This window comes from Belonocnema kinseyi, chromosome 2, assembly GCF_010883055.1.
Source record: "Belonocnema kinseyi isolate 2016_QV_RU_SX_M_011 chromosome 2, B_treatae_v1, whole genome shotgun sequence".
Lineage (NCBI taxonomy): Eukaryota > Metazoa > Arthropoda > Insecta > Hymenoptera > Cynipidae > Belonocnema > Belonocnema kinseyi.
The window spans coordinates 98,110,362-98,126,623 of NC_046658.1; the positions used below are offsets into that span (position 1 = coordinate 98,110,362).

A 16,262-nucleotide genomic window follows, 5' to 3' on the forward strand; every position below is an offset into this window, starting at 1 on the left:
CATAATACTGATGTTGTTTGCTTTCCCTAGGATCGTCCAATTCCCAGGACTCGTTTCCGGCTGCTGGCTCGAGTAGTGCGTCAATGGATGGTTATGGGAGTTACCAGGGCAGCTACGCGAGTGGCGCACCAGGAGGACCTGGTGGCGAGTACAATACTCCGCCACCGCCGAGACCTCCTAGCCAAAGCAGCGCGCCTTCGCCTCATCAAGGTGAGTCAATTTAGAAACGAGTTTATCCTTTTTCGGATCATTCATTCAGATCAAACTCTTTTGCGAGCTTACCTTTATTTTGTTCCTTTTTATCATTTTGTCAAATGTCTAAAAAAATCGTTTTATTTTACGGATGGACGTTGGAAGAAACAGATCCTTTTTTTTTTCAGAACTTAAGGTTGTTAATCGAATTATAAATAAATAAACAATATATAAAGTGATAATAAAAAATGATGCGGATTCGAAATCCGGACACTATTTAATTAAAGTTTTGCTAATTGTAAATTAAAAAAAAATGATTTATCAAAAGCGGATACTCAGTGATTGACCGCTTTTATTATATAATTGGAGCGCTTTTTTATTTATAAACCTACAAATAAAGATTTGAAATCGTCTTTTTGTGCTCCCTTCTGTTTCGATTTATGTTGCTAGCCTATTTGTTTACGTGAAATTTTAAAGAGAACAATATTTTATAATTTATAAAATAATAGTATTTTAAATTCTAAATGATTTCCTTAAGTTCTAGAGGATTCCTAATATTATTAAATTTGTGCAGGTTTGGAAGTGACATAGTTTTAAGTTTTCCTACTTTTTTTTACTAAAGGAAGATTTTGTTGATACTTTTTCCAGTATATGGGTTTAAAATATTCGATTTATTAGCCTATTTTGTTTGATTTTACAATCTTATTGTGACTGAGAAGTGCTCTAAAACGAAATTTTTTAACAATAAAGTCTACAGCAAAAACAATATATTTGCAATTTGAATGTTTTTAGGATTTTATGAGTTCAATTTATAACTTAATTTATATTGATTAATTAACTTAACCTTTAAGCTTAATTTAAAAAAAAATTGAAATCTAAAATTGAATAAAACTGATTCTTCATTTCTAAAAGTATCTTTGTGTTACTGTATTTGATTATTTTGTTGAAAAACTTCTTTTTTTCATCGAAATTAAGTTTTGAAATAAAAGTTTCACATTATTCTATTTTTTGTTAAAAATTATCTTTTAACAACGAAAGTTCTAGTATGTGCTTAAAAATGCATGTATTTTGTTGCTAATTCGTTCTTTTTCGTAGGAAATAGTCTCTTTAATTGAAAATTCGATTATTCTAGTCAAAGATTAATTATTTTAGTTGAAAATTCATATAATTTTAGATGAAAATTCACCACTTTGTTTAAAAATGTAACTTATTTTGTAATCCGTTTTTTGTTTCGTTTTAAAATTGATCTTCTCTGGTTGAAAATCAATGAATTTGACTTAAAATTTGACGCCCATTTTTATTAAAAATTCATGTATTTTGTTGAAAGTTCCTTTTTGGTAGCAATTATTCTTCTTGGCTGAGAATTCATTTTTTTTTTAATTTAACTATTTCAGTCGAATATTTTTTCATTTTAGCTGAAAATCCATCAATTTGATTGAAAATTAATTTTTGAAATTTATAATTGAACTATTACATTTTTGGTTGAAAATTGATTTTTTTTTAGTTCGAAATTCAACTATATTGGGTTGAAAAATTGTCCTTATTTTAAAATTCAAATATTCTTTAAAAATTCATCTATTTTGTTTAAAAAATCGTCTTTTATAGTAGAAAATTTCTTTTCTTGTTTCAAACATTATTTTATTAAATTGAATATTATAGACTTCCAGTTAAATATTCATACTTTTTGTTGAAAGATCACCTTTTTTTTTGAAAAATCAACAGTTTGGTTAAAAATTAATTTTTTTAACAGAAAATGTAATTCCATTTTTTATTGAAATTAATCTTTTTAAGTTCCAAATTCAACTATTTTGTTGAGATATTTTCATTTTTACTTGGAAATTTATATTATTTTATTGAGAATTGAAGTATTTTGTCAAAAAATCGTTTTTTTTTTTTTGGTAACAAAGTAATTTTCTGGTTTGAAAATTCATATTTGTAGTTGAAAATTCATCTATTACAGTTAAATGTTCATTATTATTGTTGAAAATTCTTCACTTTGTTTGCAAATTTCTTTACTTTTTGGTGGAAAATTAATGTTTTTAACTAAAAAGTTAAGGTTTTTTACAGTGATTATTTACGTTTTTAGCGTTATTTAATTACGAAATTAATCAATAATGATAATACATTTAAGAATATTTTTTAAATAAAATTTGGCAAGGCTTTCTAAAATCTAAATTAAACATTATAATTGAATTTCTAGAAACTGAAAAAAAACCTTTATTTACAGTAAACTAGTGAAAATGTAACCATATTTCGAGTCGATTGTTTAAAAAATACAAAATATTCGAATGGATTCGTACTTAAAAAAATTATACCTGAAAAAGCTTGAGAACCCTGAAAAAAACCGGGAATTGTCAGGGAATTTTTTTCCCAGAAGTTTTTTTATGTAAACTAGTAGTAGCCCTAAAAATATGATCACACTATTTTAAATTAATTAATGAAACCAAACTGTTTTTACGGTTAACATGAAAAATATCTTTTTTTTTAAACTTGATATTTTGAAGTTTTGAATTTTAAGTGCTTCAAAAGTTGTTAGCTAGTAAAATTGGAAAGTTTTCCAAATGGAATATATCACTTTGAAATTCGAAAGTTTTCATAGTTTTTATTGTTGACTTGTATTCCGGTGCAAAACACTTGAACCGATTCTGGAACCTTATTAGACATTTTAAATGATTTCAAATTTCTGTATAAGTATTCTTATAAGTTTTAGCTGGGTCAGAATAAAACTAAGCAAAATTAAACGTAGGTATTGTTTAAAACTGCAACTTCCATATTAGATAGAATTGAAACGGCCGATATAGTCAAGTTTTATTTATGTGATAGTACACCGGTTTGTCGTGTTAGTTGCAATAGCAAGTACAAAGATAATATAATTGCCTGAATAAGCATTTTCCCATTCTTTCAGTCTTTATGGTATTAGGTTTATCGTATATTTTTTCTATTATATTCTATTTGGTACCCCTGTACGCTTTTTAAGTTTCATTTTTTGAACCACGTTGATAGAACTTGTGGATATCTTACCTGCCCTAATTTACTTTTTTCTGTACCCGATAATTTTTGGAATTTTAATTTACAATCTCTATTCAATGAAACGCGGAACTTTTAAACCTAAACTTGGTATTAAATTAAAAAAATGTTATGCTTGCAGGGATGCAACAGAGTAACTACCAAAATGCTGGTTCCTTCCAAAATTATCCCCAGGATCAGTACATTAGACCACCACAGGGTAGCGGAATGTCGCAACAGGGCGAGTTCAATCAACCGTACTCTCCTCGTTCGCATTACCCGCCTTATGTACCGGACTCTGAAAGGTTAGTTGAACTCTTTTTTCTTCTTCTTCAATTTCATAATGTGATAGTTTTTCAACTTCAGACAGCTTTTCTACACAGTTTCTGTGTTGTACAGAAAATGTATCATCTTTTCTTTTTGAATGTTGCAATTTTTATTTTAATGAGTAAGAGTTGAACTCTGTGCAAAGATAATAACTTAGAGTGTTCCGAAAGAATAAGGTTTCTTTCGCACAGGGGATACTCCGGAGGTAACATGCCGCCAAACAGTGCCGGGAGCCAGGACATGTACAATAGGTATGCCGGAAATCAACAGCCGGCTAGTTATTCAACGGGAACCCCGCCTGGTGCACGTAATAGCAATTATCCCTCGGCGCCGCAGGGTCATCCGCCAAATGCACAACAACAGCCACCCTCTTGTCAGCCGTCTTCTCCGGCGCAGTCACCCGCCTCTTCGACCTACTCCTGTCCCCAAGATTATTATAGGCAAGAACAGGTGAGTTATAATACTTTAGAAATCTGTTACAATAATTCTCTGCAGTAGATTCACCAGAATGCAGAGTTAACCATGTTTCTTTTTTTTCCAGGCCGGATACGGAGCGCCAGGTGGAAGCCAAATTTATCCCTCGGGAACCGCAGCTAACAAAAATATGCCGCCGCCTCCACCAGGTCCTCAGCAACCTAGACGACATCCAGACTTTGCCAAAGACCAGCAGTATGCTCAGTATAATCAGCAACGGCCAACCTATCCTGGTAAATATGAGAAATTATGAATACTTCTTCAAGATTTTCTTTCAATTGGTAGGATAATATGCAGAGTGTATAATTTTATTTTTCCTTTTTTAAGGATGGCCAGGTACGACGAATCAGTATAACAGTGGCAGCCCAGGTGCTAGAGTTCAGTATCCTAGTCAACCACCTCAGCCGCCGTCGCAACAACCGCAGCCACCGCCTCCACCACAACCTCAGGTTGCCTCTGGCGCGGCTCCTCCTGCCGGAGTTCAAGGGATCTCTAGCAATCAGCAGTGGGGCAGTCAACAACCGGCTAGGCCCTCTTCCCAACCTAGTATCCCCATCTCTCATCCGCCAACACTTTGGGAACGTCACTATTCAAATCAACCGTCGACTTTATATCCACCTCCCGGCTCTCATCAGGTACTGATAGCAAAATATTTGGCCCAATTACAGGCCTCAACGATCGGTGGTCCCCCTATCTCCCCTATTTAATCATCAGGATGGCCAGTTGACCGAGAAATGATCGGGAATTTACTTCCAGGGCTTTTGTTTATTACAGAATAAATAAAGATATTTTAAGGAACTTTTTGTTGAGGCGTTCAACTTAAAAATTATAAAAATGATTAGTTTAAAGTTTCTATGTTAATTCAGTTTTAGAATTAGAATAAGCAATGGCCATACAACGGATTTTTCAAGGGGTTGACCACTCGGTTTTTGTGTGTACAACAGATTTCAAAAGGTTTCAAAATGTTTCTAATGATATCCAAATATTTCAAACATTTCAAAATATTTTTAATATCCTTAATATTTCATAAAGATTTCACGGATGTTAACAATTTACAAAAGGTGCGCACGCCAGATTTCAATAAAGATTTCAAAGATTTCAAAAATTTGAAAAGATTTCAAGAAGTTTTAAAACATTTTAGAAGATTTCAAAATATTTCAAATAATTCAATGACTTCAAATAATACAAAAGATTTTTAAAACAAAGATTCAAGAAAGATTTTATAAACATTTCAAAATATTTCCCAAAGATTCCAAGGATTTCAAACATTCAAAAAAGGCGTGTACACTAGATTGAGAAGTTTTCACATAAATTCCCCAAAGATTTCGAACATTTCATAAAGATTTGGAACATTTCACAAAGTTTTTAAAACTTACAAAATAGTTAAAAAGATTTTAAAACGGGTATATTAAACCACATTTCTAAGATTTCAAAACATTTCAAAGATTTTAAACAATTTCAAATTTTTGTAGGAGATATCAAAAGATTTCACTTAGATTTGTAATAATTTAAATAATCCCAACGAGTTCACAAAGATTTCAAAAATTTCGAACATTTCTTTAAAGATTTCGAACATTGCACAAAGATTTTAAAACTTACAAAGGATTTTAAAGATTTCAAAATATTTTAGGAGATGTCAAAAGATTTCACAAAAGTTCCAAAGATTTCATAAAACAATTATCAAGATTTGAAAACAAGACGAGAATTTCAAAGATTTCAACAAGGGTGCAGTATACAAGATTGCAAAGGATTTGAAACCATTTAAAAAATTTTAAACGATTTAAAAATGTTTGACAAGATTCTAAACGATTACAAAAGATTTCTCAAATATTTGAAAGAATTTTTAAGGGTTTCAAAACATTTAAAAAACTCTTAATTATTTCAGAAAGTTTCAACAAATTTGAAAAATTTTAATAATTTCAAATGAACAGAAAAGATTTCGCGAACAAAGAATAAAGAAACATTTCAAAAATATTTCAAAGATTTTATAAAGATTAAAAAAAAAATGTCACAAAGTTTTCGTAGGTTTCAAAGCGTTCAAAGATTTCAACAAGGATATAGTATAACAGATTTGAAAGATTTAAAAACATTTCAAATATTTTAACCAATATAAAAAATTTCATAAGATTTCAAAAAATGTAACGAAGATTTCAAATATTCCAGTGATTTCAAAAGATTTCCAAAATTTCAAAAAATGTTAAAGATTTTAAGCGATTTCAAAAGGCTTCAACACATTTGAGAAGGTTTAAAAAGACTTCAATGATCTTAAACAAACACAAAAGATTTCGTAAACAAAGATTAAAGAAAGAGTTCACAAACATTTCAAAGATTTAAAGAATTGTAAAGATTTTACAAAAGCTTTGAAAAATGCTAAAAGATTTCTCAAGGATTTCACCAAAATTTCAAGCTTTCACTAAGGTTCGTAATACTTCATAAAGATTTCAATGATTTCAACGACATTACAAAGATTTAAAAATATTCCTAAATATTTCACAAAGATGACTCATGTTCGCAAAAAATTAAGAATTTGTTTATTTACGATTCGGCTTTCTTTAGAAATTTTTGGCCAATAAAAAATGAAATGGCTCATTTTTTACATGTATGGCAAACGTTTATTTCATTATTTGATGCAAAAAAGCAGATCCGAACAATTTTGATTTCTTGACCTGGAAAACCTGGAAAAAACCTTGACTTTTGTTCCTTAGAATCGCTAGACACCCTGACTTCTGATCGCATTAAAATTCAAGTTTTTGTTGATTTAGTAATTATTGGTCAATTTAGAAAAGTGATTTTTACTTTTTTTACAGTTGCAAGGCATAAGATTGAAAATAATTATCGTTTTTATTGTAGAACAAGTTTCGATAAAGAAATATAATTTCCCCCGGGACAGGACATTTTTAACATGGAACGGGAGTTTTTTTTTAGAGAATTAAAACCGGGGCTATTAAAGATTTATCATTTAAATTAAAAATTCCTTTCTCTGGTTGAAGAATGACCTATTTGATTGAAAACTTATTTTTTCTCTGGATGATATGAAATTTTTTTACCGAAAAGTAAACTATTTTATTAAAAATTTGTTTTTTGGTTTAAAATATTATTTTAGTTGAAGATTCATTGTTTTCGTTGAGAAATAATTTTTGTTGTTGTTTAAAATTCAGCTATTCCAGTTGAAAATTCATCAGCGAAGATAAACATTATTTTCTTATTTTCTTTTTTACCAAAAATGTAACTATTCTTTTTTAAAATTTATGTAATTTGTTGAAAATTGTATTTTTTGTTAGCAAATTAATCTTTTTGTTTAAAAACTAATCCTATTTATTAAAAATTCATTTGCTTGGTTTAAAATTCCACTATTGCAGTTAAAGATTCATAATTTTATTTGAAAATACAATTATTCTGCAATTTTTTGCGCTATTTAAAAAGATGTTTAAAATGTACGTCATGACCAAGAAATGACCGGGAATTTAAAATCATCCGCTGAATCGCCACCCTCTCATTCTTTAATCACTATTCAATTCAGTTCTATAACTATTTCTGAATTGGCTTGAATTCTTTTGAAATATTCAAAAGATTATGAGGGATTTAAAATATTTTTGGTTATTTTACGTTATGTTAAAGATTCTAAATAATTTTAAATTGATTTCAAAGCGATTGGAATATTTTAAGATGAATAATTTTCTAGAATTTCAGCAGATAAGGAACAATTTTACAGTACATAAAAGGTTTTAAGATATTTAAAAATATTGCACGTTATTTTATAAGGTTTCAGGAATTTCAGAGATTTTAAAATACTTTAATGGATTAAAAATGTATTCGCGTTTAAATTTGTTCAATTCATTTAAATTCTACTTAACTCAATGGATTAAAATTTGTGTTTTAATTTTTTATTTAATTGCATCTAAAAATCGCTGGATAAAATGATTAAAGGATATGAAATATTTAGAGGCATTCTTTCGAATTCCTTGACATTTTTAAGAGCTTTAAAAAGTTTTAAGAGATTTCAAAAGATATTCAAGGGTTTGAAATATTTTAGGAAATATGAAAAGATTCCCAGAATTTTTTAAATTTATTTCAATAGTTGGAAGGGATTTCAAAAACTTTGAAAGATTTAAAAGATTGATATTTCCAGGCGGTTTATTCATTTTAAGGGATTTCAATATTTAGTGGATTTCAAAGAATTTATTCATACGAAGTGAGGAATTTTGTAGGATTTCAAAGACTTCAAGAAATTTTCCAATTTTTTGTTGTAATTCATGTGGAATTTGCCCTGAATTCTTTTAAATCCGTTTGAATTCTTCTAAATTTCCTCAATTTTACTTAATTTAATGGATTTATTCAAAGTTTTTGTTTGATTCATTTTGAAGTCTTTTAAACCCCGTTTACATTTCATAAAATTCTTGTAAGTTTTTAAAATTTTTTTTAAACTTATTTCAAATTTACTCAATTTAATGCTTTTTTTCATATTACTGTTTTTTTTAATTCACTTCATTGTTTTTTAAAATTCAGATTGATTTTTTTTTATTAATTTCATTGAATTCTTCTCGTTTCCATTACTTTCCTCTAATTTTACTAAACTAAATGGATTTTTTTTCGTTCTTTGTCCATTTTTTAAATTCATTTGGATTCTTTTAAATCGTTCTGTTGTTACTAGTCACCTTTCTAGTTAGAAATAAATCAGTTAAACAAATTTAAAATTATTTTTCGGATTTCACCCTGAATTCTTTTAAATTCTTCGGAATTTTTTCAATTCACTTGAAACCCTTGAATTTTTCTAAGCTCATTTCAAAGTTACTGAATTCATAGATGTTTTTTCTTCATATTTTTAAGTTGGTTTTAATTCATTTAACTTTTTTTGTATCGCCTTGAATTTTTATGAGTTTCATCGAATTCCTCTAAATTCATTCCAATTTTACGGAAATCAATGAAATTATTTTGATTAAAAATGTTTTTTCCAATGGATGAAAATTCTTTTTAAGGGCATGTGACACAGCTAAATACCTATATTACCGACCACAGTTTTTCAGTTCACTGAATGTTGTTTTGAACCTAAGAACTTTTTTTGTAAGTAAAATATCGAGCTGAAACTTCGGGAAATGTATTAGAGTGCAATAAAGTACGTTTAGATACTGCATTTTGGTAGAAACTTCACTGAAAATTATTTCATCTTTTTTCTGAACCTCAACATTTTTTGAACGTTCGAACTTTTTTTTATACATAAAATATCGGTCTCGAACTTTGAGAAATGCAAGAGCCGAAAGAAAACTACGTTTGAGTACAAAGCTTAATAATAATAGATGTAAAAAAATATATTTCAACAATCAATTCCAACGGCATCAGCCGGTAACGTTGTATACGAAAATACGAACTCTCTAGAGCTAAGCCTAGTGGCCGCCAGGTTTCGTATTTTCCTGTACAACGTTACCGGTTGATGCCGTTGGAATTGATTGTTGAAATATATTTTTTTGCATCTTTTATTATTAAGCTTTGTACTTAAACGTAGTTTTCTCTCGGCTGTTGCATTTCTCAAAGTTTGAGACCGATATTTTATGTATAAAAAAAGTTCGAACGTTCAAAAAATGTTGAGGTTCAGAAAAAAGATAAAATAATTTTCAGTGAAGTGCCTACCAAAATGCAGTACCTAAACTTACTTTATTGTACTCTAATAAATCTTCCAAAGTTTCAGCTCGATATCTTATTTACAAAAAAAGTTCTTAGGTTCAAAAAAACATTCAGTTAACCGAAAAAGTGAGGTCGGTAATATAGGTATTTAGCTGTGTCACATGCCCTTAATTCAACTGGACTTGTTTTTAAGTCTTACGAATTTATCCTGAATTTGTTACCCTTTGAGCTCGAAAAAAGTACCCTTTGCTCCATATATTTTATCCGACAGGGACTTTTGAGGCCTGCAATTATGTTTATTTATAAATAGTTTATCCATTTTTACCAATTTGCCAAATCAGTTACTGGGACTTGGTAATTATATTGATAAATAGTCTTTGAATTTGCAGAGTCAGCTTGGCATGAATCCCATGCTCAACCAACAACCTGCACCGAAAAGAGAAATGACATTCCCTGCTGACAGCGTCGAAGCAGTCACACCATTATTGTACAAACGACGAAAGTTAACGCGCGCAGATGTAGCGCCGGTGGAAGCCTGGCGGATCATGATGGCGTTACGTTCGGGTCTCCTTGCTGAAAGCTGTTGGGCCTTGGATGTTTTAAACATTCTTTTATTTGACGACTCTTCCGTAAGTCTCTCTCTCTCTTATTAGTTTTTTCATGCCTAAACAGGGTGTTCAGGGATCTTGAAAATATCCTAGAATTTTTCACGAGCACCTTGAATTCATTTTTTCTTTCCTTTTAAAACAATTACTTTTTTGGAATGCGAAAAGTAATTTAAATCTTTTACTCGTAGCAGAATAAATAAAGAGATTTTTAGGCTAATATAGAATGTCAAAGTATATATATTTTTTAACATTCAACTTAAAAATTATAAAAATTATTAGTTGAAAATTTCGATGTTCATTTAGTTTCAGAATTATAATGAGCCATGGGGATATAATGGACTTTTCATGGGTTTCACCACAAACATTATAAATGTTAATAAAAATTTCAAAAGGTTTCCAAATATATTACAGACTTTAAAATATTTACAAGGATTTTTAACATTTTACCAAGATTTCACGGATTTTAAAGATTTAAAAAATGCCTGTACACCAGATTAAATATATTTCAGAACAATTTGCAAAGCTCTTAAAACTTTCAAAAGATTTAGATGCTTTCAAAGATTTGAAAAAGAGTACAGTAAACCAGATTTCAAAGATTTGAAACGATTTTGAAAGGTTTCAAAAAATTTTAGAAGATTTGAAAAGACTTTACTAATTTTTCCACTAAGATTTCAAATAATTTCAATGATTTCAAAGAATGAAAAAGATTTCACAAACGAAGGTTTAAGGAAAATTTCACAAATATTACAAAAGATTTCACAAAAAATGTCTGAAAGATTTCGAACGTTTCATAAGGATTGCAAGGATTTCAAAAATTTGAAAAAGGCGTGTACGCTTGATTTCGAATATTTTCAAAGATTTAAAAAGTTTCAAAAGAATTGAAATATTTTAAACAGGTTATAGTAAACCAAATTTCAAAATATTTTACATTGTTCAAAAATATTTTAATTGTTTCCAATGAATAAAAAAGATTTCAGAAATATTTTCACAAATATTTCAGATATAAAAATTAAAAGATTTTAAAAGGTTAGAAGAATTCTAAAGATTTAAAAAAAGGTTACAGTACACCAGATTTCAAAGATTTCAAACTATTTCGAAGATTTAAAACGATACGAAAGATTTTGAAAATATTTCAAAGATGTTAAATTCAAATGGTATCAAAAAATTTTAAGATTTCAAAAAATGTCACTGATTTCAAATGTACACAAAAGATTTCTCAAACAAAGATTAAAGAAAGCTTGCACTGAGAAAAACCGGAAAATGACGGTGAATTTATTTTATTAACGGGGAGTTTTACAAATTAAAAAAAAATCCGTCCAACTTAGATTTCAACCGCTTTTTTTTAATTAGTTAAATTGTGATGTTTTTCAATTATAATATCATTCAATTTAGAGTGCGTATTTGAATTAAAAGAATTTCAAAAAGCTGTTTTAAAGACATTTAAAAATTAGAAACGTTCAAAATCGAAGATTTTTTATAACAAACATTTCTAGTTGATCAACTGTGAATATGAATAATTAATGATTTTAAAATTTGAATTGCAGTTAAAAAATTTTAAAATAAATAATAATTGATTGTACAAAACGATTCGGCAGCAGTTCACAGTTTTAGAACTTCTAAATTTTTACGTTAAAAATTAAACTGTTTCAATTGGAAAGTCTTAAGCAAATGAAAACATCCTATTGAAACTTTATTAACTATTATCAATTTAAAAATAACTTTAAAATAATATATTTATAATTAAAGGCTTTTATTAATTTTCAGTCTAAAATATTCCATTACTAAACCACGTAATTTTAAAATTTTCAATTAAAAAAAAGAACAATCACTTAATATTTAGAAATATCTGATTTTATTAAAAAATTACCATTTTAATTGTTCTATTTATAAATTTAATTTGTTAGTTTACTTCTTAAATTTTGATGTATAAATAACAATTAAACACCCATTATTCTTAGAAAAAATCGAGTAAGTTGAAGAAATATTTAGAAGTTTTGAAAAAATTCGAAATTGATTAAAAATATGAAATGATTTCAAATGATTTAAACGAAGTGTCCACGTGCAACGATAAAGCCCGGCTATTATTACCAAAATTTCGGTGCACATATTCCACTGACTAATTTGAAACCAAATATCGATTTAAAAAGATTTCGAACATGAAATTTAGAAGCTTTTTAATAAAATTTTTTAAGATTTCTAAGAAAATTGAAAATGATTTTTTTTTAATTATTTAAAATTCGAATATTTTTAAAGGATATTTAGAAGTTGTGAAAAACTTCTTAATAATATTTTTGAATTTGAAAAAATTCGATACAACATGTAGTTGTTTCAAGATCTTGAAATAGAATTTCGAAGCATTTCAAGCATTATAATTCTGATTTGAAGCAGGGAATTTTCTAATTTTAACCAATTCTGAATTGAAACTGGTATTTATCTGAAAGAATTATTTTTCTTCTTGGAACAGGATATTAGGAATTGGAACAGGGAATTTTACAGAAAAATTCTAATTCTTAGTTGAAACGGAAATTTTTCTAAAAGTATTGAGGTTCCGGATTTGAACAAGGAATTTTCAATTTTGATCAATTTTTAGTTGGAAGTGGAATTTATCCAAGAGAATAACAATTCTGAATAGAAAAATGAACTTTTTAAATAAAATTATCATTCTGGGTTGAAAAGAGGTATTTCCGAAAGAAAGTTGAAATTATGAATTGAAACAGGGAATCTTCAATTTTTAACTAATTCTGAGCTGGAATTAGAATTTTAAATTGCGTTGAATGATATAATTATTAAATTTAAAAAAATGAATTGATTCATTCTTCAATTTAGAGCATTGAAAATAATAACGTGGATTTATACAATATATATTTATATTATATTTTTATTTATATTTATTATTATAATTATATAAGTTGTTGGATGAAACAACTTTCAAACTTGAATTTTCAAAGTTTAAATTTCAAGAGTTTTACTTTGGGTGCTTTATTTTGCAGTTCAGTTTTTATTACTTCGAATGGAACAATTTTTAGATTAAGTGTTCGATTTTTTAAAATATCAATGACCGTGAAAAATGTTTTCAAACTGGGGAATGTCCGGAAATTTTTTTCTTTAAATAAAACGGCCACCCTGATTTTCTCAATAAACACTATTTTAAAGTAATATACCCAGTAAGTAATATTACAGATCAGCAAATGAAGATACTTTGCTAAATCTCTTGACTTTTTTCAGGTGAGCTACTTTGGACTGACACATCTGCCGGGAATGCTAGACGTTTTATTAGAGCACTTTTCGCGCTCGCTCTCCGACATGTTTGAGTCTTCGACAGCGGAAGAGGAGCGATATTGTGGTCAAGGAACGGACGGGCCTGAAGTGGATCTCGGAGCGGTAATACGGCCCATAGATCCCGAGGATCGTACCAAGTTACTGTCCTGCTCAAACTACACTTTCCTCTCAAGACGCGGGCGTCCCGTGAAAATGGTTCCCAGAGACGACGACATCTTCGTATTGGACAGTCGAAGGCCTTGGGACCATTTGGATTGTGAGGCGGACACGGAACCTTGGCAAGTAGACAGTAACACCACCAAGTACATAGTGACCTGTTTTCAATCTGAAACTGGTACTGTGCCCTTTGCGCGTCATCTGAGGGACGAGAAACCTCCCCTTCTACAGAAGGAGGTAGAAAGTGTCGACTCGAAAGACGAGATTAAAATCTCCCCCGAGTCCCTTCCCGAAAATTCCGACTCTGTCAGGAAACCTGACGAAGTCTGCGGCGACAGCAACAAGCCCAAGGACACGAGCGAGCGCAAACAAGAGAAGAAGAAGAAGACCAAGTCCATCAGTGACGTTCTCTCCAGGATCAAGAAAGAGCCCGTCGAGATGAATGACCTGACGCGGGAGCTCTTCGAGAAAAAGAACGACAGTTCGAGGAAAGAGTGCGAGGTGGACTCGAAAGCGAACAACAACGTGGGCGAGCACTTTGCCGACCTGCCCAAAGATGACGAGGAATCCCTGCCGAATCAGAACGGCCTGAGCGATTCGACGAGCACTCTCGACTCGGAAAAGAGGGAGGTAAAGGTGGAGCCGGAGGACGAGGCATCTTCGAGTGAGGACAGAGAGGGACCAAGATTGCAGATCAAAGATCCAGCCGGGACTCTCAAGAGGAGACGAATGAGCGACTACGAGGACGAGAGCTACTCGAGGGATGAGGCCAGTCTCTACCTTGTCACCGAGACCCAGAACAGCCTCGCGCAACGGTGTGTCTGTCTCTCCACAATTCTCAGGAACTTAACCTTCATCCCCGGCAACGAGAGCGAATTTGCCAAGAATGTCACCTTCCTCAGTCTCCTCGGGAAACTGTTGCTTTTACATCACGAGCACCCGGTGCGGACGTTAAAAACACGAAACTATGACCGGGAAGAGGACGCAGACTTTGCCGACTCGTGTAGCAGTCTACAGGGAGAGAGCGAGTGGTGGTGGACCTTCCTACATCACATTAGAGAAAATGTCCTGGTAATGTCAGCCAACATTGCAGGCCACCTGGATCTCAGCCAGCATCCCGAGGAAATTTCGCGGCCGGTGCTGGACGGTCTCTTGCACTGGGCAGTGTGTCCAGCTGCTCATGGCCAGGATCCCTTCCCGACCGTCAGTCTCAACTCATCCCTCTCGCCGCAGAGGCTCGCCCTTGAAGCGCTTTGTAAACTTTGTGTGACGGAGAGCAACGTTGACCTTGTTGTGGCGACGCCACCCTACTCCCGACTCCAGAGACTCTGTTTAGTGTTGACGCGACTCCTGTGCCGGAGTGAAGAACAAGTTCTCCGCGAGTTTGGCGTGAACCTTCTGCACTTTTTATCAGCGGCCGACAGCGGTGTTGCGCGTACAATCGCTCTGCAGACACCTTGCGTGGCGCTCCTGGTCGCCTTCATCGAGCAGGCGGAGAGCAGCGCACTCCAAGTGGCCAATCAGCATGGATTGCCGGCACTTCGTGATAACCCCGAGTCCATGGGAACGAGTCTGGATATGTTGCGGCGGGCGGCGGGTACCCTGCTCAATTTGGCAAGGCATCCCGACAACCGGACATTGATATTGCAGCATGAGTCGCGCCTGCTGGCACTTGTGATGAGTCAAATCCTCGACCAGCAGGTGGCGGCGATAGTGGCGCGGGTGCTGTTCCAGTGCTCGAGGAGCGTGTCGTAACTCGAGCGTGGTGTTGTTTGTTGTTTGTAGGAAACGACCACTCGGTACCGAGGAACATGAAACGGTGGCACGGTTGTAGTTTTATATTAAACAAGTATAAGAAAAAAATGCTAATTATTGGTGTTAGCGCAGTGTGGTTAGCGCCATTGGTATACCTTTCAATCGTGAATTGGAATAATATCGGTAGTGTAAGATATTCAATAGTCGAGAAATATGCGAGAGGGAGATGGGAGAGAGGGAGATAGTTAAAAAAAAAAGGTTGAATGTAAGATGGGGAAGAAACGAAAGAGAGAAAGCGAGAGAGAGAGAGAGAGAAAGAGAGCAAAAGTGTGTGTGTATGTGTGTGAGGACGACGACGACGACGACGACTTTGTGGAAGACAGCAGCTGCATAATAATATATAAAAGAAGCCACCAATAAAAAATCAACTCGACGCGTGGTGCGACGTCTTGTTTGTATCGTGGGTGACGATTATATATATAAATATGATAATATAATGCAAATTTTTATATTTGCATGTTTTTGTGCTGTAATTAGCGAGTAATTAAGGTATTTTGTAGATAACACACACTTCCATTGAATCTTATTCGGTTTGTGCCGCCGAAATGTGGCACCGCGATTGTGCGTGGATTAAACGAGATCCACGCAAGTCTCGACTTTAGAAAGCACAGACAGAAAACTAGGAAGCGAATCAATCGAGAATACGAGCAAATGTTTCCAGGAGAAAATGAGAATTAGCAAAACGAGTGAAAGAGAGAGAGTGAGAGGAGAGCGTGAAGAAGAAAACAAGGAAAGCAAGAGATTTTTATGAAAGAAGAAAGTGTGAACGAAGAAAAAGAAGAAGGG

The 16,262-nt window shown here is 32.0% G+C and overlaps 1 protein-coding gene across 9 annotated transcripts in view; it reads left to right on the plus strand.

Annotated features, from left to right (window-relative positions):
* Positions 1-16,247, plus strand: part of LOC117168355 (trithorax group protein osa) — a 62,662-nt gene extending 46,415 nt beyond the window's left edge. For 5 of the 9 annotated variants that reach the window (XM_033353935.1, XM_033353939.1, XM_033353936.1 and 2 more), the window contains 7 exons: positions 31-210; positions 3,341-3,503; positions 3,696-3,975; positions 4,067-4,232; positions 4,327-4,634; positions 9,993-10,247; positions 13,452-16,247. In XM_033353935.1, the coding sequence (XP_033209826.1) occupies positions 31-210; positions 3,341-3,503; positions 3,696-3,975; positions 4,067-4,232; positions 4,327-4,634; positions 9,993-10,247; positions 13,452-15,416 (3,317 nt within the window). In that variant the 3' untranslated portion in view covers positions 15,417-16,247. The remainder of the gene's footprint in view (positions 1-30; positions 211-3,340; positions 3,504-3,695; positions 3,976-4,066; positions 4,233-4,326; positions 4,635-9,992; positions 10,248-13,451) is intronic. The other 4 variants (XM_033353940.1, XM_033353943.1, XM_033353937.1 and 1 more) reach the window with 3 other exon arrangements.
* The last annotated feature ends 15 nt before the right edge of the window (positions 16,248-16,262 follow it).